The 20,834-nt window shown below is 47.0% G+C and overlaps 1 protein-coding gene across 1 annotated transcript in view; it reads right to left on the reverse strand.

Moving 5' to 3' along the window:
- GALNT17 (polypeptide N-acetylgalactosaminyltransferase 17) overlaps positions 1-20,834 on the reverse strand; it is a 440,387-nt gene that overhangs the window by 210,678 nt on the left and 208,875 nt on the right. The window contains exons 4-5 of the mRNA XM_040973781.1: positions 6,579-6,753; positions 624-821 (exon numbers count right to left, since the gene is read on the reverse strand). Coding sequence (XP_040829715.1) covers positions 624-821; positions 6,579-6,753 — 373 coding nt within the window. The remainder of the gene's footprint in view (positions 1-623; positions 822-6,578; positions 6,754-20,834) is intronic.

Raw genomic sequence — 20,834 nt, forward strand, 5'->3', positions numbered from 1 at the left:
GACACCTCACAACTATTTGGTGATATGAGTCTGGCTGCAATTATACAAGTTTTCAAGAATATAATGCAATCCCACAGAGATGACATCCCACCATTCCTAATGGATGTCTGACACTGTGGCTAGCACCAAGCCCTACATGCACTGTTTTTAACCTCTGCCCTTACACCTATGATACAGTCACATGGATATGTCAGGACCAGTAGGAGATTAACAATGGGAAGCAGCAACATACCATAACATGCTACAATAAAAGTGTTTTTATAATGGATCATTCATTTCCAGAATTTTCCATGTAATGTTTTCCAAACATGACTGATCCAGGTAACTAACATTGTGCAACAGATAGGCCAGGATATGTGACCTTTCAACTTCATGATGAAGAGCTCGCTAAACAGTTCGTCACACAGGGCAAAGGTCCTTAAGAGCCACACATGGACTTTGTACGTGAAAGAACAAAGCACAAGGTCCTTCTTCAGAAGAAAAACCACACTCCACGTCCAACTGCTAAGCAGCTGTCTGGATCCAGCTACCAAAGACCATGGCAGCATGGGCTGCCTACAGTGGCACCTCATTCCCCTTGGGTCTGGGGACATGTTGGCCATCAGAGCTGGACTGCTACCTACCTGATGGGGAGGGAAGGGTCTCCGGCATCCCACCAGTCCTTCGGGGGGCTGATGTACATGCACCACAGCTCCCAGCTGTACCCATGGGCCGAATTCTCGTAGCGCTGCACCTCAAAGTTGTCCTGCTTGATGTTGTCAATGGAGGGCAGGATCACCCGCTTCCGGTTTTCCTGGATACGGGACAGAACGGGCTCAGCCCTGCAAGACAGAGAAACAGACATGAAATCTCTTTCTTCTGCCAAGACCAGGGGAATGGAGCTTAAGGACATTGGCTAAGAGGTTGGAACTCAGAGCGAAATTAACACCCCCCTGCCCCGGAAATCCAGCAGTCTACCTATGTGGAACCAAGGCACTGCAGACGAGGGCTGGGAAGCGCATAAGACACAGGGCATGCCTGTGCCTATGCAGGCATCACCACCATGCTTGACATGGTCTCAGAAGCCTGGAGTAAGAATTCAGCACACAGAGTCCCTTCACCAGGCACAGTCATGCCCCATGTGTCACAGTGAGTTAAGCCACTGCCTGCAGCACTGACATCTCATATGGGCCTGGCTATTCCACTTTCCATCTAGCTTTAACTCCCTGCTAATGCACCTGCAAAAGCAGTGGGTGACACGTCCCTGCCGCGCATGTGGAAAACTCAGGTGCAGTTTGGCTGTAGCCACCATTTGGGAGGTGAACCAGTGGATGGATGATCAATTTCTGTCTCTGTCTCTCACCCTCTCTTTGTAACTCTGCTTTTCAAATAAATAAACTTTTTAAAGCAAGTGCCAAGTCCCTCTCTCATTTTCACAGAGCTGTATAATTTGCATTGTTCTGGATCTTTATCAAGTCCCAAGTTTCCCTTCAGGGTGCCTGCTGCCACCTCTTGTTTTGTCACACTGGCACTCAGTTCTCTTCCCCCAAATAGGTCACTTCTGCCCTGGCTGGCTTGGTTTTATTAAGTGTTCCATCAGCTTCTTTGTGTGTGACTATTCCAGCAGTTTTAACTGATTACTTAATTGATTTCTTAAAAGGGATCTAATTGAATTGGTTAACAATGGAAAGCTGGGAACTAATTAAATGCAAAGGCAGGCAGAATCTTGCCACCCTGCTCAGCTCCCTTCCCCACCCCCCCACCCCCCGCCCAGCTCTGCAGCAGGTACACGCAGGCAACTGGCTCCAGGTTCAAGGTGTAGCCCGCTGGCTTAGGACAAAGCAGATGGTCAGAGAGTTCTGCCAACATGTTCCTCCGAGGCAGGCGTGGGAAGGGATCATTTCCCATCCTGGAGAAGGAAGAGATGGCCCTCAGAAGCCAACACATTAATCTCCTGGTTTAGACCAAGAGTGCACACCTTGGAATAGAGTCAAGTGAAAAATTCCATTCCTCTGCATTATCTGAAAGAATAATGAGAATCTGCAGTCTACAACCCATCTCTTTTCATTTGCAGCTATTGAATTACCTGTTGGCACAGCTCATCTTTCTATTTAAAATGAGCAATAAAACATACCTTGGGCCATTTACCCCCAATGCATTTGCACACACCATATAGGCTGCAGCCAAATGGGACTGACTCGCCGAAGATTCTAGACCTGTTTCCAAGTCCACTGATGCTAGTCTGCCTTGGGAACACCCTTTACAGCAACAGAAAGTCTGGTCCCTAAGAAGTTGTAGCCAAAGTGCCACCTCTCCACTAGGAAGACTTTCTGCTCCTTTCCAACTTTCTTAAATTCATTATTATTGCTAATAACAATTGAAGGCAAAGAGATGGGAAGAGATCTTCAATCTGCTGGTCCACTCTTCAGCTGCCCACAATAGCAAAGGTAAGGGCACCCTGAATCCAGGAACCAGGGTCTCTGTTTGGGTCTTTCATGTGAGTAGCAGAGACTCAGGTACTCCAGCCATCATGGAGGATGCATATTAGCAGGAAGTAGGCTTGGAAACAGAGGTGAGGCTCAGACCAGGCAGTGTGATATGGGATGCAGGCATCCCAGACAATGGCTTAACATGTTATACTGCAACCCTCCCTGACTCTTCTCAACGCTTAGACCATTTCCTCCACCTTCTGTAAGGTACACCAAGTGCTCATGTTGCCTTTGCTAATGATAGCACACACAGTTTTTCTCCTTATGAGCCAGTGAGAATTGATTATTGAGCACTTGAGAAACGCTACACAGGATTCTAAAGACTTCATAGGTGTTGCCCAGTGCATTTCCAACAATAATATGAAGAGTGGATTCTTTATACTTTACAAACAAGGAAACTGAGGTCCTAGGTCAGTGGGTGGCAGAATCCAGTCTCTAACCTAGGAGTTTTCATTTCAGTCCTAACCTTGCAGAGAGCTTCACTGCCTCCTCCAACAGGCCATGCTCCCCTAGGATGGTCTGGTAGAAGCACTCCATTCACCCCCAGCACAGTGTGGTGAAAGAGACCTGAGCAAGGGGGCAGAAGACCATGGTTCATGCCGCATGGCTGAGGGCTGGATGCACCTGTCTGGGAGAGAAGCTATGATTCCTCCTAAGCACCTGCTTCTCTCCCTGGGGATGCCCTGCAATGCTTCACCAAAGGAATTCATCCATTCCCACAGAGCTTGGCTCTGTGAATGAATTTGCCAACAGTCATGAGCAGATGTGACAATGTCACGACTGAGCAGAAACTTCAGTGATCTCTGGGAAGCTCTGTTGCCAGCCGCATCCGTATGCACTGGCCACATGCCATACCCAAAATGGTGCCGGCCGGAGAAGCCACACCTTGGTGCCTGGTGGAGAGTCACGTAGCTTTCGCGGTACTGCGCAGGCGCCTAGCGCATGTGCAGTGAGCTGCGGTGTGGCCGGCGCGTGAACACTGGGGACTGACGAATCCAGTCGCCCAGGACCCTGCGTGATCATGACGCCGACCTATCATCGGCGGAGGCAGGGCCAGTCAGCACATAAGAGCAGACAGCCTGCCGGGGTCGGGGCCCTCTCCTCTTCCTCATCTTGGTGTGCACAATAAAGACTACCGCAGGAGACTTCACTCGCGTCTGCCTCTTATTGCGGGACGATAGGACACGTGGGCGCGACAAAGCTCGGCCAGTGTTCCTTTACTCTGAGCTCATATGCTCTTCATAGGTGTGTTCCTTGGATCCCAGGACACAGACGACATACAGACAAGGGAAGCCGTGGACAGACAGAAAATAAGATCTGACAAACCACAAGCCAAGTGTGAAAGCCACAGGCTGTCAAGCCATTGAGACCAGATATGATTACTGCTGCACTAGAACAAGTGCATTTGAGACATGTCATCCTGCAAGAATGAACTTGGAAACGTTTTTAGTTTGGAGATGGTCTATGCCATTCTAGTAGAAGTGTGGGAAGAGAGTCTGACTCCCTAAGACTGGAGTCCCAGAGATGGTAGATTGGTGATGGATCAGAGTTGGACAGACTACAATTAGAGTATAGTGTTGAGGGCAGATTCCAGATCTTGACAGATTTTAAACTCCAGCTGGGTGGTCAGCCAACTTTTCCCAGGGCAGTTCAAGCATTACCTCTGCAAGTCCGGAGGAGCCCCTCAAAACCAAGCACATGGGGACAAGTTGGTTCCCCCAAACCCAAGCCTCAAAGAGTACCAGTGTCATAGTAGGCATTTAGCAAATACAATCCTAAGAATGAATTCAGGCAGCATTTGCATCCAAGTGATGAGGGGGAACCCTTTTACCTGCCAAGGACCATTTGGATATTGACAACATCATTCATGGACCATGCACAATCATCAGCTTGAAAATCAGTCTGCTATAGACGTCTTCAATTTCAGGTCCCATCTACGGTTGCCTTGGCAGGGCCAGACCATACGATCTGGCAGGCCTTCTATGATTCATGGGCTGGACACTTTCCACCCTTGGCAGGTGAATAATAATGAAGGACTGAGCTGGGAAGATGGTGGTCAAGACCTCCAAGAAGACAGAGATATGAGAAACAGGGAGATGGTTCAGGGCAGTCATTTGGCCTAAGAGTTAAGACATCAGCACCCAAGATAGGACTGCGTGGGTATGCAGCTCTGCCTTTTGACTCCAGCTTCCTGTCAAAGTAGATTCTAGGAAGTGGCAGTGGTGGCTCAACTTGTCAGGCTCCTGCCACCCACATGGGACACCCTGCTTGAGTTTCCAACTTTCAGCTTCAGCCCTGGTCCAGCCCTAACCATTGCAGCCACACAGGACAAAAACCATCTATAAGAGTACAGTACCTCTTTCTCACTCATATAAACAACAACAAGATAACACTAGTCAGAGATAACATTGGTGAGATGAATAATATGGTGAAAAGGAGCAAATCCAATGAAATGACAGTTAGCGCTACTGCCAGTTGAGGGCACAAGGAAATGAGGAGAGGATAATACGGAGGGAAGGCATCCGAGATGGGATGTAGAGCCTGGGGCGGCAATGGAACATTAGAGTACATCTGTTCAGAAGACTCCTAGCTCATCGGTATTCAAACTCGAGTGTACATGAGGCGCCTGGAGGTGCCGCTTAGAGCACATTGCCAGACCCCACATCTGGCAATCATATTTTGATTTCACAGGTCTGGGTGAAGCCTGAGAATTTGCATTTCTAGCAAGTTCCCCAGGTTGCAGATGCCGTTGGTGTGGGGACCTCATTTTAAGTAACAGTTGTAAGTGGAGATCAACAACTCAAGGAACAAGCAGAGATAGGAGACAGGAGACAGACAGTTGAGAGTCACCAGGGGTACATGGCAGCAAAAGTCAAAGAGAAACTCGGCATCTGATGTGACGGACAGCAACATGCAGTTCGACAGGCCCGTGTTAAGAGTCACCCCAGGTTTCTATGCATAGTCATTTCACCCACTCACAAGGAATCCAACGTGTGTCGCAAACGAAGAAGCACAGACCTGCTAATGTCCAATTAGTGATGGAATATTGGTTCTTCCGGTCTAGTACTATGAGCAACACTTACCCGAGAGGGTATCTTTGAGTGTAAATAATCGTTATTTCTGAAATACTAGATTCTTCTTCTTACTAATTAAGCAATCCAGGGCACAGGTTATTTAACCCCGCCACGATTTATCGTCGGTTGGTGAGCAATAATCACTTGACCATGCTTTTAAACGGTAAAGCTCTATTTGAATTTCAACAGGCTTATTGAGCTGGCCATTTTTTGGTGCTTTACTCTTCATGGATCTGGAATTGTCTGCTCCTTGTGTGCCTGCCACCAATTTTCTTCTATTGTTCTTTTCATCTGGAAAACCATCAGGGCCATACCTTCAGAACAAAAACTCTCTAGTCCTCCAAACGCTGCCAAAGAGATGATGGAGCCTTTAAGAGCCGGAGCTTATGTTAGGTAACTGATGTCACGGGGACTCCATCCTCAGGAACATAACCTCTAGGGAGTGGCTCAGGAGAGGGTTATTGTAAAAGCCAGACCACCCCCTTTCAACTTTTCTGTTTTGTCACTCACACACTGCCCCTTTGGGCACAAGGCCTGGTTTTTTGCTGCTCCTCTACCTTGTGATACAGCCAGCAGGCCCTCACCAGTGACCAGATGGGTGGACCAGATGTCAGCTTTGCAGCCTCCAAACTCATGGTTTAGATTCATGTTTTTTCTTGATGCATTGTGCAGCATCAGACATCTTGCAATAACAATACAAAATAAACACAACTGTCTTACATCTGAAGCAAAAATTATCTTGAGCTCTGACCATGCCTAGCATTTGTACTGGGAATTTTGACGAAGAAGATGATACAGTTGGTGATGATGATAGTATGAATGACCGTGGCCGCAACGAAGATGGGGTGCACAGACAGCAGCCAAGTTTCTCCCTGCTTTCTAGTTTTATCTCACCTTCTTCTTTAGCTAATCCTTCTCCACGTTTTTTGCTTAGGTTTATTTTCTAGTGGATCCAGAGGAAATGAGCAAGAACGTTGTCCCACTTCCTGGATTCCAGCCCCACCTGAGAGCCCCTGGGTTGCTGCTCATGACTTACCAGCCAGCAGTGAATTCCACGTGGGCATCAAAGAAGCCAGTGACTTGGCCAGTGGCCACCTTCCAGCCCTCGATGCGGGCACGAATAAGGCCTTCTCTCTTCTGGTTGCGCACCACCTTCACCAGCCCAGGGTAGCGTTTGTGGACATACTCTTCCAAGGGGGCTTTCAGCTCCTCTGTAAGCGACAGCAAGCAAGAAGATCTGTACGTGGTCATTTCAAAATTACATCCAACCCCTAACCCTCATCGTCATATGAGGTCTCCAGGTCTTCAGGAAGCTCGGAGAGCACAAAGACATTTAAATGTTACAAATTCTACTAGAAGAGCTCGGCAGGCGGTGCAGTAGCCTAGTGGCTAAAGTCCTTGCCTTGCATATTCTGGGATTCCATATGGATGTTGGTTCATATCCCAGCTATTCCACTTCCCTTCCAGCTAGCTCCATAGTTGTGGCCTGGGAAACCAGTAGAGGATGGCCAAATGCACTTGCACTGCACTTGCATGGGAGACTAGAAAGAAGCTCCTGGCTTCAGATCAGCTCAGCATTAGCCCACTGTGGCCATTTGGGGAGTGAAACAGCAAATGAAAGATCTTCTCTCTGCAACTCTGACTTTCCAACAAAAATATTAAAAAAAAAGCAAAGAAATTCTGTTGGAAGTTCTGTTAGAAGAGTTAGCCTGGCCACAGAAGTCCTGCTCAACAGACTCATCCAGGACAGTTTGGGCAGCCTAAGATACATGCACCAGACACTGGACCCAGCTTTTGTATTGCAACTACTGCAGATCAGCAGGTGTCCTTTGAGACTTTTCCTCTTTTCCCACTCAGGTTCTTCTTCCTTTCTTGGCCAGACTACTTGTCCTTCCACTGCCTGCTGGGTCCTGCTTACTGATTTCTATACAGACTTTGCTATTTTCACAGGCATTTTCTTACATTCTAGGCCTCAGATGCAAACACAGCCTTAGTCCAGGAGTAGAAGTATCACTGTGGTCAGAAGCAGCAGTCCCAGGGAGCTGAATGTTCTCCAGACAACAAACAGATGGGACAGTGGTTTATTGCTATGACGCAACTTAGGCTTTAAAGCAAACCTTTATGGTTGCTAGATCAACAAGATTTTGTAAATGCAGACATGATAGCAAGGAGGCTAACCTGACACAATGGTCACACGCTCGGTAGAGAAGAGACGAAGCACAACCCATGTGCCTCTAACTTTATGTACGTAAGAATCAACAGATACAAGGAAGATTGGGAAAGGCTCACAGAGAGCGAATCTACATTTTTCTCATCCTTAGTCTCTGTGCTTAGAGTTCTTTTGTAGGTCTCTCCTTAAGTCTAGGAGCATCCCAGGTGGTCCTGATGCAAATGGGTCCCCATACTTCAAGAAGCATTGCTATCCCCGACTTTGGTGCAAAGATTTTTTTTAAATGCTGTATTAACAGATATTGCTCAGATCCCTTATTATCTTGTAAGTTGAATTGTCTCCACTCTTGGCACCTGCCCAGATTCAGCCAGCCATTGTGGGTATTTGGGGATTGAATGATTAGACTCCTCTCTCTCTCCCTCTCTCTTTCTCTCTCTCTCTCTCTCTCTCTCACTCTGTCTCTGTCTCATAACTTAATGCCTCATAGGGTTACTGAGAGTTTGAATGAGGCTATTAGGTGACCACTGATCCAATCTGAATGATGTCCTTAGGAGGGGACATATGGACACACAAAGAGATATTGGAGCCCTGTGTACACACAGGGAAGGCCAAATGAAGAGGCAGAAAGAAGGCAGTTGTCTACAAGCCAAGAAGAGAGGCTTTAGGGAAACCCATCCTGCCACAGCTTGTCCATGAACTTCCAGACTTCAAAAGCCATTAGAAAATTGTTAAAGCAACCAAGTGTGTCATGTTTCTGATGGCCATTGAGAAGAGCGAGACAGGGAGGTTGGAAGCAAAATACCATCAGAATCAAGAGAACGGAGCCAGGAGGTGAGGGTAAGAGTCGGGGGGAGAGCCTTGAACATCATGCAAGGTGCAGCAGGAGGTTGGGTGTTGAGAGCGCAGGGATACTGACTTAGGTTCAAACTCAGATGCTGCCACTGGTTGCCTTGGCAACCTTGGGAAAGTCAGCCAACCTGATGGTACCTCAATTTCCTCATCTACAGAAGGGCCGTGATAATAGCAGTGCCGAGCTCACAGGGCTACCGTGAGGATTAAATGAGTCAGTATAGGCAGGATGCCTGACATTATCCCTGGAATTGCGTAAATGCTTAACACCGAGCTGCCAGTCCGAGAAATGACTGTGTTTTTCCTCTTTCCTGCCACCTAGGTGAGCAGAACCTATACGGAGATTTAAGAGGAGGTCAGTGAATCTGAGGCAGCCAGGTTTGCATCAGCATCATCTGAAAGTGCTGAACCAGTTCACTGGACACCTCCACCTCTGCTCTGCTGCCAGCAGGTGCAGGGTAAGGTCCAAGCATTTATGCACTTATCGAGAGCCTGGGGTGCCAAGGCTTTGGTATGAAGAATCGCACTTTGCGAACCTTTGAGCTCCAAGTATAGAGAGCAGGCTTAATCACATGCTGAGCAGACAGTACACCCTCAGTAAAAGTCATGTATGACTGTGGTTTTTGAAGCATTTTTCATTTACTTGTTTTCACATATTTGAAAGTCAAGAGAGACAAAGACAGACAGGCAGACAGAGATCTTCCACTCATTGGTTCACTTTCCAAATATCCACAACTGCTGGGCTGGGCCAGGCTGAAGCCAAGAGCCCCAAGCTCAATCAAGGCAATAGGAACTCAAGTGCTTAAACCTTCTCCGGCTGATGATCAGTAAGAATGAAGTAGGAATCTGAAGCAGAGGTTGAAATGGAAATAAGACACATGGAGGTGGGCATGCTATTGTGCCCAATGCCTGCCCCTATGATGTTACGACTTGTACCACCCTCTCACGACCATCATCCCAGAGCCATTGAAAGGCTATGGTGAAGTCAGGCTGTGCAGATTGCTTCTTTACTCTCGTTGAAAGATGGATAACCAAGCAACTGGCACTGCAGGGGCCCAATGAATTTCCAATTTCTAGGAGTCATGTGCTGTTTTAATGTTGAGTTTTCCTGCTAGTTAAGTATGTTCCTTGAAGCAAACATGGCAGTACAAAGGTTGGGCTAGGATTTGGATATGGGTTGTCCCCAGTAAAATGCCCAGTGAGGGGTGATTAGGTCAGGGATGCTACCGTCTTGACTGCATCAATGTCTTTTGAAAAGCACTATGTTAGGCCTCTTAAGACCAGAGTATGTCTCACGGAAATGATCTGGGTCTTGAGGACTGAATTAGTAGCCCTCAGAGTGGGGGTTGATATAAAGACACACACACTTCCTACTTTCATATGCATTTTTTACTTTATGATGCGGTGTGATGCCCTCTTCAGAGGTACCTGCTTCATTTTGAATTTCGTTACCTCCAATACCGTGTGAGCTGAGCACATCTCTTCTTTATAACTTTCCCTTGCCTCAGGTATTGTGTTACAGCTACAGAAAATGGACAGAGACCATTGGAGACCTCATGCCTGCTTGGTTTTTTATGTATTTCCCAGGAGTGCCAAGTGGGTGGCAGGGGGTGAAGGGATCTGTCATCGAAAATAATGGAGCATGGCATACGTCGTGCGGCATGGGGGTTGTTACGGTGGGAAGTCTGTCCATCAGCCAGGTTGGTGCGTGAAGGGCAGGAATCCATGTAACTTCAAGGAGGCTATTCTGAACACTGAGCAGGAGCCCTGCACCCAAGGAGTGCAATTGCTGTCAACTCTCAGCTGTAGAAGGACCCAGGACTTAGCTGTGGCTCTAACCAGTGACTAGATGTCAGCCCCTACCTATGTCAATCATCTTGTCTACATATCTAGCAATTTCCCCATTGGCTACCTAGCTGTGATTGAAAATTCAAGGAAGAGGAAATAATACAGATTTACAGGGCTGCGGAAAGAAAGTGTAGTTACTGCAGCTGCTCTTTCTATAACCCAACAATCCTGAGACATGAATATCAAAGGGCATGAAGAAGTATAAAGGGATAAAAGGGTAATGGCTAATCATTTGGTACCAGCCATGTGGCTGTTTAGAGGAAATGAGAAGCTGTGCAGAAATCCTGAATATCCACTCAATCAGTGCTACTTCTAATCATGGCTTTATTAAAAATACAGCTCAATGTTATAACTTCCCATGAACAACAGCTCCTCTCTCTCTGTCAAGTCAGTTTCGTTTTAAAGTCTAAGGACTACTTCATTCCCAGACAGAAGATAGCAGACACCAGTCACTTTTCCAAGATTCAGGGACACACTGATCGAAAAGTAACCAAGGAATAGCATTTCTAAGAGCACTGATGCCGAGATCCCATGAGCAGAATCCAAGGTCATGGAATGACGAACAAACTGCTCTTTGCATGTCCTGAAATGGGAGTCTGGATTCAGAAAGCATCAGGCTGTGCTTCCACCTGGATTAAACAACAACTTCAACAGGGATGCTCCCTCCAGATGATGGCTTACTTACATCAATGAGACATGCTCAAAAATGACAATACATAGTACTGTAAGGTGGATGGAATCAGCAGACACAGAGAAAAAAAAAAGTGCGCTAGGAGCAGACCCAGAGGAATGGATGCTTTGCTGAGAAATGCTCATGGGGAAGGTGTTTCAGTTAAGCAGAAGGTTTGCGTTCATTTGCCTCACTAATCCAGAATTTGTGAATATAAATTAAAACATGTTAGCATAGAACTGAATCTATGTGGCCTGGGCCAGCACCGTGGCACAAAATGTTAGCTGCCATTTGCCAAGTAGGCATCCTCCATTGAGTCCCAGCTGCACTAGTTCACATGCAGAGTCCTGCTACTGAGCCTGGGAAGATAATGGAAGATGCTTCAACTGCTTGGGTTCCTGCCATCCATGTGGGAAATGCAGGAGGAGTTCCTGACACGTGGTTTCACTTGCTCCAGCCTGATTCTTATAGACACTTGGGAAAGTGAACTGGAAGAGAGAAGACTCTCTCTCCTTCTCCAACACTCTGCCTTTCAAATTTAATAAATCTTAAAAACAATATACACAGAAGACAGAAGGAACATCACCATTTCATTCCGAATGAGTGGATAAGTCACCAACAATTAAAATAAAACAGAAAAAGAAGAGAAGAGGAAGATGAAGCTGACAAGTTTATCTGGGACAGGCTGGGACTCAGCACAGCCAGGGGCAGAGAGCTGAAGAGAGGTAATGTGCCAGAGGGAAGAAGGCAGGTTAAAGTGGTGTAACATGGAAATGATGGCTTGTCAAAGGGAGGCTTCCTGATGATGGTTCTAAGGAGACCGAGAAGACATAGGAGCACACTTTCGGGTACAGGTGCACTGAGAAGGCAGGAGGAAGAGCCAGAGGACAAAATGGTTTGAAACAGCATCATCTGCACTACAATTCTGGAATGGGCAGACTATCCAATAGCAGGATCATGCATGCATCTTAACACTCACAAGAGCTTAAAGGGATGTCAAGGACACCAGCCTGTTGACAGCCAGCCACTCAACACCCAGCCAGCCAGGTCATTTATATACAAGGAAATGAGAGCTGAGGACAGACCAATAGAGGGTGTCTGATGGGACTGGTGACAAAAAGGAATTCTCTCTGCAGCCAAGTCCTGCAAAGAGGGAACTGGAGTTGGGATGAGATGGCTAAGGAGAGATTTCTAGAAAGGCTTGTGGTTTGGGAACTCCAGTATGACAGTCTGGGGACACTGGGTTTTCAGTGTCCCTTTTTTGGAAAAAGAGGAGGAAAAACCAGATTGGGGTAGGAATCGGGGTGCCAAAGCTAGTAAGTGCACACATGAACTTGACAGAACACGGCACCCAGGCTCCCCAAAGAAATAAATGGACATTCATCTTGACAGTAGTTAGAAAAGTCCCACCTGTCACCCTGGACCCTTTGTCACCTTTGACTGATGAAACCGGTCACTGGAAATGATAAGAAAAGCTTTTTATGTAATCTTTATTTCTCACCAAGAAACTCGGAGAGAAAAATAAAAACTCATTTCCGCAAAAATAAATGTTTACCTTGCAGGGCTCTATGAAATCCAATACTAAATCAGCCCCATGCCATTTGGGAATCGTAGTGTTTCTTCAGATTTTGATAAAAAACATTTGGGGAAGTCGAGAGAGGAGCAGCAAACATTACCGGCATCAGAGGATGGGGCAGGTAAGAGAAATCTATCGGTTCTTTCATAATAAAGGAAAACATCTGCTGTGTAGTTTTAAGCGGTGAGAATTTGCAATAAGAAAGGTGCCCACAGTGAGAATTCAAGCAAATGGATGGCTGCACCATTTCATCCAGATATCACACTCTGAATGACAGGACAAAAGAAACCATCAATTCAGTCCTTCATCAGTCAGCCCAGCTCAGGTCTAAGTACCCATCAAGCTGACTGCGCTCCAGCTGCCTCCAGGTCCTGTGTAGTAATCTCAGAACCCCAGGGACATGGGCTTTGGAAATGGCCATGCTGCCCAGGGTGAGCCAAGTGCATGTGTCTACAGTGGCAAGTCATCTGGCTGCTCATCATCCCACACACAGGGATCAAGGTTTGCTGATGAGGCCCACTGAATGCTCCCATACTCCCCAGCGGCACGGAGATGCCTGGTTTTAAAACAGTGCAAGTTCAGGGACCAGAGCAATGGTTCAACGGCTAAATTGACAGCTTGCAAGTGTCAACATCTTAAAAGGGTCCTGGTTTGAGTCCCAGCTGCTCGACTTCTCATCCAGCTCCCTGCTTGTGGCCTGAGAAAGCAGTAGAGGATGGCCCAAACCCTTGGAATCCTGCACCCATCTGAGAGACCCAAAGGATGCTGCTGGCTCCTAGCTTCAGATTGGTGTCAGCCACTGTAGCTATTTGAGGAGTGAACCAGCAGATGAAAGATCTTTCTGTCTCTCTTCTCCATCAATTTGATCTGAATTTCCAATATTAATACACATATCTTTTTAAATAAAACAGTAAAAAAAATATTGCAAGTTCAGATAAGTATCTCTCAAACTTGAATGTGCATCAGTCACCAGCAGGTCTGAGGTCTGACCCAGGCTGTTTCATCACTGACAAGATCCAAGGGAGCTGTTGCCATTGTAGCTGTGCTGAATGGGCCTCTTGTAGCTCAGGTTTAGCATTTGCTCTTGGTCTGACTCCATATCTGTGATGCAATTGTCTCTCTCTCTCTCTCTCTCTCGCTGTGTGTGTGTGTGTGTGTGTGTGTGTGTGTGTGTGTGTGTGTACAGGAAGACACATCCTAACCAACCCAGAATTTCCAGAATCCCAGCATTGCCCTTTCCACGTCTGCTTTTCCCACTACCAGCAGCTTTCTTGTCCTGCCCAGTCTAAAACACAAACAGACCGCTTACTGGGGATTTTTTTAATTTGAAAGGTAGATTTTACAGAGAGAAGAAGAGATAGAAAGTGAACTTCCATCTGCCTGCTTACTCCCCAAATGGCCACAAGAGCCAGAGCTGAGCCTATCCAAAGTCAGGCACATCCTCCAGGATTCCCACATGTGAGCAGGGGTACAAGGCCTGAACCATTCTCCACTATTTTCTCAAGCCACAAGCATGGAGCTGGGTCAGAAGTGGAGTATCTGGAGTATCTGGCACTAGAACTGGTGCCCATTGGTATGCCAGTAACACAAGAGGTATGTTTAACTTGGTAGGCCACTGTATAGATCTTGCAAGGTGCAATCTCACCATTAAATTGGCCCCTTGGTGAAGGTGCCATTTATCCCTGGCTTCTGCTCTCACAGTAGTGTCCTGTCATCTACAGGAGAAACGTCCCAAGACCCAATGGCTACCCACAACCAGATAATTCCACATGCTATGCATTTGCATTATGGTTTTTTTCTTCATCTGCACACTTATGATACAGTTTAAATTTGTGAATCAGGGTCAGCCAAAGATGAAAAATAATGAAAGTTTGTGCTTCGGGGCCATTCTTGAATAAAACAACATGTATTTAACACGGTGTTAACAGGACAGTTAATATGATTACCAAGACGGTGGCTCAGTGACTAAAGGGTGGGCAGCACATACAGCATGGATCCACAAGACAAAAAACTAATTCATGTCTTGGTGGTAGAGAGAGCGGACCGTGTGTGATCTCATTATGTCACTTAGCAGGATGCACAATCTAAAACTTACGAATGGGTTGTTTTTGGAATTGTCCATTTAAAGTTTTCGGATCACAGTTGACTAAGGGTAAATAAAACTTCAGAAAGCAAAGCCGTGGCTGAGGGAACAGTGTTGTTTCTCCAAGACTTCAATCTTACCAATATTCCTTCCGCTGCCACTGGCACCTTATTTTCACCCCCTCACACCCTTTAGCTAATCTCTCCTGCCAGCAGCTGCTATTCCCTGGGAAGACATGGTTTGTGACAGCTAGGGACAAGAAAATAGCACATAAGGAAGGTCCCATAAAGATACAAAGCAAACCAAAAATGCCTGCTTCTAACACAGCGTTCCTCAAAGCATGACTCCGCAAGGAATCTGTGAGAAATTCAGATTCCTGGGCACTTCTCTGGACATTCCTAACGTACTTGGCTCCATAAGGTCAATTAGCAGCCTGGCTGATTCCCACACTGATTCCCATCCTGACCCCAAAGGTCTTCAAAGTACTGGCTGAGTGGGCTCCTCCCTGTCATCCTGACTGTGGGAAAATGCACATAACATAAAATTAACCATTTGGAAAACTGTGAAACATACAATTCAGTCGCTTTAAGTGCAACTGACCCAACAGCTAGTTCCCGAACTTCTTCATCCCCCACCCCAGATGTAGACTGCACACCCACTAGGTGACTACATGGGTACCCTGCATCCTCTCAGTCCACTAACGCTGACACCCATGAATCTACTTTCCAGCTCTATGAGTTGGTCTACTGTGGACATTTCATTAAAAATAGAGTCAACACATGGAATTTTGTTTCTGCAAGCCTTGATGAAATCTGAAGGTGAGAAGGGAAAGTGACTGATTGATTGTTGTGTTGTGTGTGTGTGTGTGTGTGTACGCCGCTGCACTTCACTACCTCATTATTCTGTGATTGGTAGGCTGGAAGATGGTTCCCCCAAAAGCCAGTCTCCTCCTGCCTATGTTCCTGCCTGCCAGGTCCCTGCCCTGGCCTGTTCCAAGGCTATCCCAATCTTGAAGAACATCTGAGCCATGTCACACAATGTCTTTGTCCCTTGAGACTCGTGTGGCCCAACTCATCTGGACTCCCCAAGGGGAAGCTCAGGTTTCTGGATTGTGTGCACATCTTGAGGTCTCCCTGCCATCTGCTCTTCATTCCAACCCTGAGGGGAACTCCCAAGTCTGTGTGCATGAGGCTTCACGGCAGTCAGGATGGGCAAGCACCACTCTAGCACAGACAACAGTCGGACACCCTACATTCCTGCAGCTTCTCCTTTTTTTCTGGTACTGTAATATTTCCTATATGTAAGAATCATTTGATACCCTACACAGAGCCAAAACGAATACATAAAATATCTGCATTTCCAGTTGTACCTGGTAATATCTTTATGTGTGAGAAACTATAATACAAATATGCAAATGCAGCCAATAAGTGTGGGGCCTGGCAATTGCAATGCCTGCATCCCTCACGGATACCAATTTGAGGCCTGACCGTTCCACTTCCAGCCCAGGTCTCTACTAATGTGCTTGAGAAATCAGTGGAGGATGGCCTAAGTACTTGGACCCTGCTATTCACATAGGAGATCCAGAAGAAGCTTCTGATGCCCGGGTTCAGTCTGCTCCAGCCCTGGCCAAGACAACCATTTGGGGCAGCAACCAACAGAGAGAAGTTCGATTTCTCGGTCACTCACTCGCGTTCTCTGCACCTCTGCCTTTCCTATAAATAAATATTTTCTTTAAAAAAGCAACCAAACACCACTTTATGCTTAAATATTGACCTTAAAAATGGAAAAGCTAGGCCCTGGTGTGGTAGCCTAGTGGCTAAAGTCCTTGCTTTGCATGCGCTAGAATCCCATGTGGTGCCAGTTCTAATCCTGGCAGCCCTGCTTCTCACCCAGCTCCCTGCTTGTGGCCTGGGAAAGCAGTCGAGGACGATCCAAAGCCTTGGCACCCTGCACCCATGTGGGAGACCTAGAAGAAGCTTCAGGCTTCTAGCTTCAGATTGGCTCAGCTCTGGCCAATTGGGGAGTGAATCAATGGAAGGAAAATCTTCCTCTCTGTCTCTCCTTCTCTCTGTGTATCTAATTTTCCAATAAATTAAAAAAAAAAAGATGGAAAAGCTGAGAGAATCAGGATTTTTTTTTTTTTAGGAATTCATATTCCATAGCCAAATCATGCAGAGTATGGGTTCCTCATCTGTAAACTGAATACAACAAGTGTAAGACAAAAATCTCAACTTTGTGGAATCTGATTTTATATAATTTGCAGATCCTCTTCTTTTTACAGCAGATCGAATTTTGCTTTTGTAAAGGTTACCAAAACACATGTGCTTGAAAGCACACAGGTAGGGCCCCTCAGACCGGGGGCACCCATACCAGTCAGGAGCCCTGAACTCTTCAGCTCCAAGATGCACACATGCCTGCCAAGCTCAATCGCCCCAACACAAGGGCCCCTTTCTGCTGAGAATCGTGATTTCCAACCATCTGAAAGAATACGCTTGTCTGCATCGACAAGGAAACATTTTTAATCCCAAACGGCTAACCACACCAACAAAAGGTGATGGCTAATCATGAATTGCTCCAAGACACACTACTCAGCCGGATTTGATCCCCCATAATCATTTAACAGGAGAACAAGCCGCTACCTTGTGTATGTGTGACATCCTACAAGTTCGGCTTTGATAACGGCCATGTGCTCTGGCACCTGCAAACACTCTACCTACATCAACTCCTTGTACTCTGCAGAGGCCTTTCAGAGGTTAGGGTACGATCATTGCCATTTTGTGGATGAGGAAAGAGAGGTGCAAATAGGGGGCTATGAGCTTTGCAAGTATGTATCTGATAAAAATTGATATAACGAGGGGCCAGCGCTATGGGTAGAACCATTGCCTGGCGTGGGACTGTATGGGCACTGGATTGAGTCCTGGCTGCTCCACTTCTGATCCAGCTTCCTGCTGATGGCCAGAGAAAGGCAGCAGTACATGGCCCAAGTGCTTTGGCTTCTTTCACCCATATGCAAGAGCTGGAAGAAGTTCCTCGATCTTGGCTGAAGGTTGGCCCTGCCCTGGTTAATACAGCCATTTAGGAAATGAACCAGCAGATGGAAGATTCTGTCTCTCTCTTCCACTCTAACCTCTTTATACAGGTTCACCCATCCATCTCAAGGCTGGTGGATGCAGTAGAATGAAGAATGTGATTGGGGTCAGTGTCTGAAGGAGCTTGTTGGTCCCTTTGCTCTGTGGGATGCTGAGAAGGCCCTGTTGATGAGAATGGGCCCTTCGCAAACAACACATCTGCTGGTTCTTTGATCCACAGCCTCCTCGCAGCAGACCCTAAAGCAGCACATTTATGGCTGTTCATAAGGAGCTGAATATAAGATGTTGGTTACAGGCATCCTAGCGCACCAAGATGGAAGTTTAGTGCCCTTCCCAAGGCAGCACTCTTGCCAGCATGCGTGCAGGCACCTCCCATTCTGGAGACACAATGCTTTGAAATCTGAAATTGTTCCCCTGTTCCCCTAAACCTGTGAAGCCCCTGCCATGGGCTTCTCCTGAGGCCTGGCCTGCCCCCTCTTCCATTGGGAGTTGGAAGCAGCTGCCCTGATGCTGACAGGCAAATCGCCTAGCACGCACTCTTACTCTACTGCCCACTTCCCGGGGATGTGTAAGACCAAAGGAAGTGCAAGACACAGCAAAGGAAGAATCCCATTTGATTTGTAGTCTCTACCCTAACAGCAGCAGTCTTCCATGGGCTGGACCAGGCTCTGAACTTCAGATGAGACTTGATCTTTCCTAGGTGGTCTTCCAGGGTCAGCAGTCCACACTGTCCAGGAAAGACTGATCAAGAGGACTCTGATGAGAGTGGAGCATCCAGGGACCCTGCTGGGCTGTGAGCTCTACCCCAGGAGCCACAGTGATACAGGCCACCTTGTGATAGTTTCTGTGATGATGACAAACCCCTGTGTCTCTGGAACCCTGGGCTCCCGAAACGTGTGTGGTGAGGCCATCAGCATGTCAGAATGCAGCATGAAACGCCACAAAGAGCTTCTAGAATGCACGGCTCATGCTTCAAGCGGTTTTCTGCTTTGCCGACTTCCGTGGTGCACTTGCTGACAACGGGGAGCAGGGCTCAAGTGAGAAACTTCAAGAAGAATGGGGGAGATGAAAAGCAGGTTGTTTTTGTTTTTGCTCTGTGTGTGAAAGCATTTTACCGGTGACTCCATAACAAGATCAAAGCAAGGACAAAAGAAAGCAAAAGGCAGGGAAAAAAAAAAAGATGTGAAGTACAAAATACCGATATTTTAAATCAAGGATATCGCAAGAAGCTGTATGTTCATGAGAGGTGTTTGCAAAAGGAAAGCCAACTCCACTTCTGATTCCTTTGTTTAGAAAGTCCTCGGTCCTGACTCTTCCATTTACCTCGACCTCCACCCTCCACTGCCTTTAAGTCATCCGAACAAATGAGAGAAACACTGAAGTATCTACAAACGGGACCTGCAAACTGCTTCCCAAAATTAAAGATGCAGTCTCCTATTCTACCCCATCGAAAGGTGATGGGAATTCTGGGATTTGCAGCATTCCAATAATTTTGTGGATTTAAGCAATACAACCTGCCTACAGACCGGAGTGTGTTTTTCTTTCACTGTCTTGCTTATTTGCTGCCATATTGATTCTGAAGGCTGGGAGGCTGGCAAATCTCTCCCTTGAAAGAACAAAAAGTCACAGTTATTAAGGTGGGGGGAGGAGAGAGTCCTGGAGAGAGCAGGGATGCAGCATGCATGCCTGGGTCTTTCTGGCCACGCAATCGGCATTCCTCTGGCTCCCCTTTCTCAGGTACTGTAGAATCATCTGGATTCACAGCCTTGAATTCTCCAAGGCCAACAGCAACCTGGGCGCTACATACAAGTAACATGCCCAGGGGACCAGCCCTGTGGCCAGTTGCCAGACTTCCTGCAGCATCAGCATTGCACATGGGTGCTGGTTCAAGTCCTGCCTGCTCCATTTCTGAACCAGAGCTATGCTAATGCACTTGAGAGAGCAGTGGAATAGGGCCCCTGCAGCAACACGGAAGATGCAGAAGAAACCCCTGGCTCCTGCCTTCAGAGCAGCCGCTGCAGCCATTTGGAAAATGAACGAGCAGATAGAAAATCTGTCCCCATCTCTCTATTTTTCCTTCTATCTGTGTGACTCTGCCTTTCAAATAAATAAACCTTAGAAAAAGAAGAGAGAATAGCAGGTTCATGCACGCTTACAGGAAATGGCCGTAAAAGATGCTCTAGCGTAGAGAAGGGTTCTGCAGAGAGCAGTCCTTACGTGCATCCAGAAGGAATGCAGGGGCCAGGATGTCTCTTTAAGCTGGAGGAGACAAAGGTCAGCTTCAACAGTGGGCACTGACCAATCGGAACAGATGTGGAAGGGCAGCCACAGCAGAACATTTTAGCTGGAAGGCAGACTGGCTAAAACCGAGCCTCTGCTACCTTCTCATACTTCACAGCTATGTAGAATTAAGAGTGCACCTGACAGGAAAGAGAAAATGGGAGAATCTCCAGGAACGTAACCTGGGGCTGTAGCTTGTGTGTGTCTGGGAATACCAGGGGAAAGACAACCCCACCTGCTGATCAGCAGCCTTCCCCTTGAATGGCTACGCACAGAGTAATGAGTGATTTCCACCTGAAGAGACCATCTGGGGCATTCGAATAAGCTAATTCATGCAAACGGCTTTGCTTGGGGTCTGGGACATAGCACGCATCCACTAATGGCTGGCAGTTATGATTCATTCCTTATTATGTGTAGTGCTTCAGATGGGGAGAGAGAGAGAGAGAGAGAGAGAATGACAGCAGAGATGGCTTGGGAAGCAAAGAGGTGAATCAGAAAGGGGCGAATCAGGAGGGATGGAGCCAGGAGAGATGTGAACTGGACAGAAGACTGAAACACATGACAGGAGGCTGCAGTTTGGGGAAACGGAGGCATTCTGGTACTCCATGGCCCGGAAAGCGAAGCGGAGCCTCAGCTGTGTCAGCCACTGACATGCACGTGCCTGTCCTAATTTCAGCCTTGTTTTTATATATGCTTCTTACAGATTTGACTTATTTGAATGGCCAAG

This window comes from Ochotona curzoniae, unplaced genomic scaffold, assembly GCF_017591425.1.
Source record: "Ochotona curzoniae isolate NIBS_2020 unplaced genomic scaffold, NIBS_Ocur_1.0 contig_2321, whole genome shotgun sequence".
Classification (NCBI taxonomy): domain Eukaryota; kingdom Metazoa; phylum Chordata; class Mammalia; order Lagomorpha; family Ochotonidae; genus Ochotona; species Ochotona curzoniae.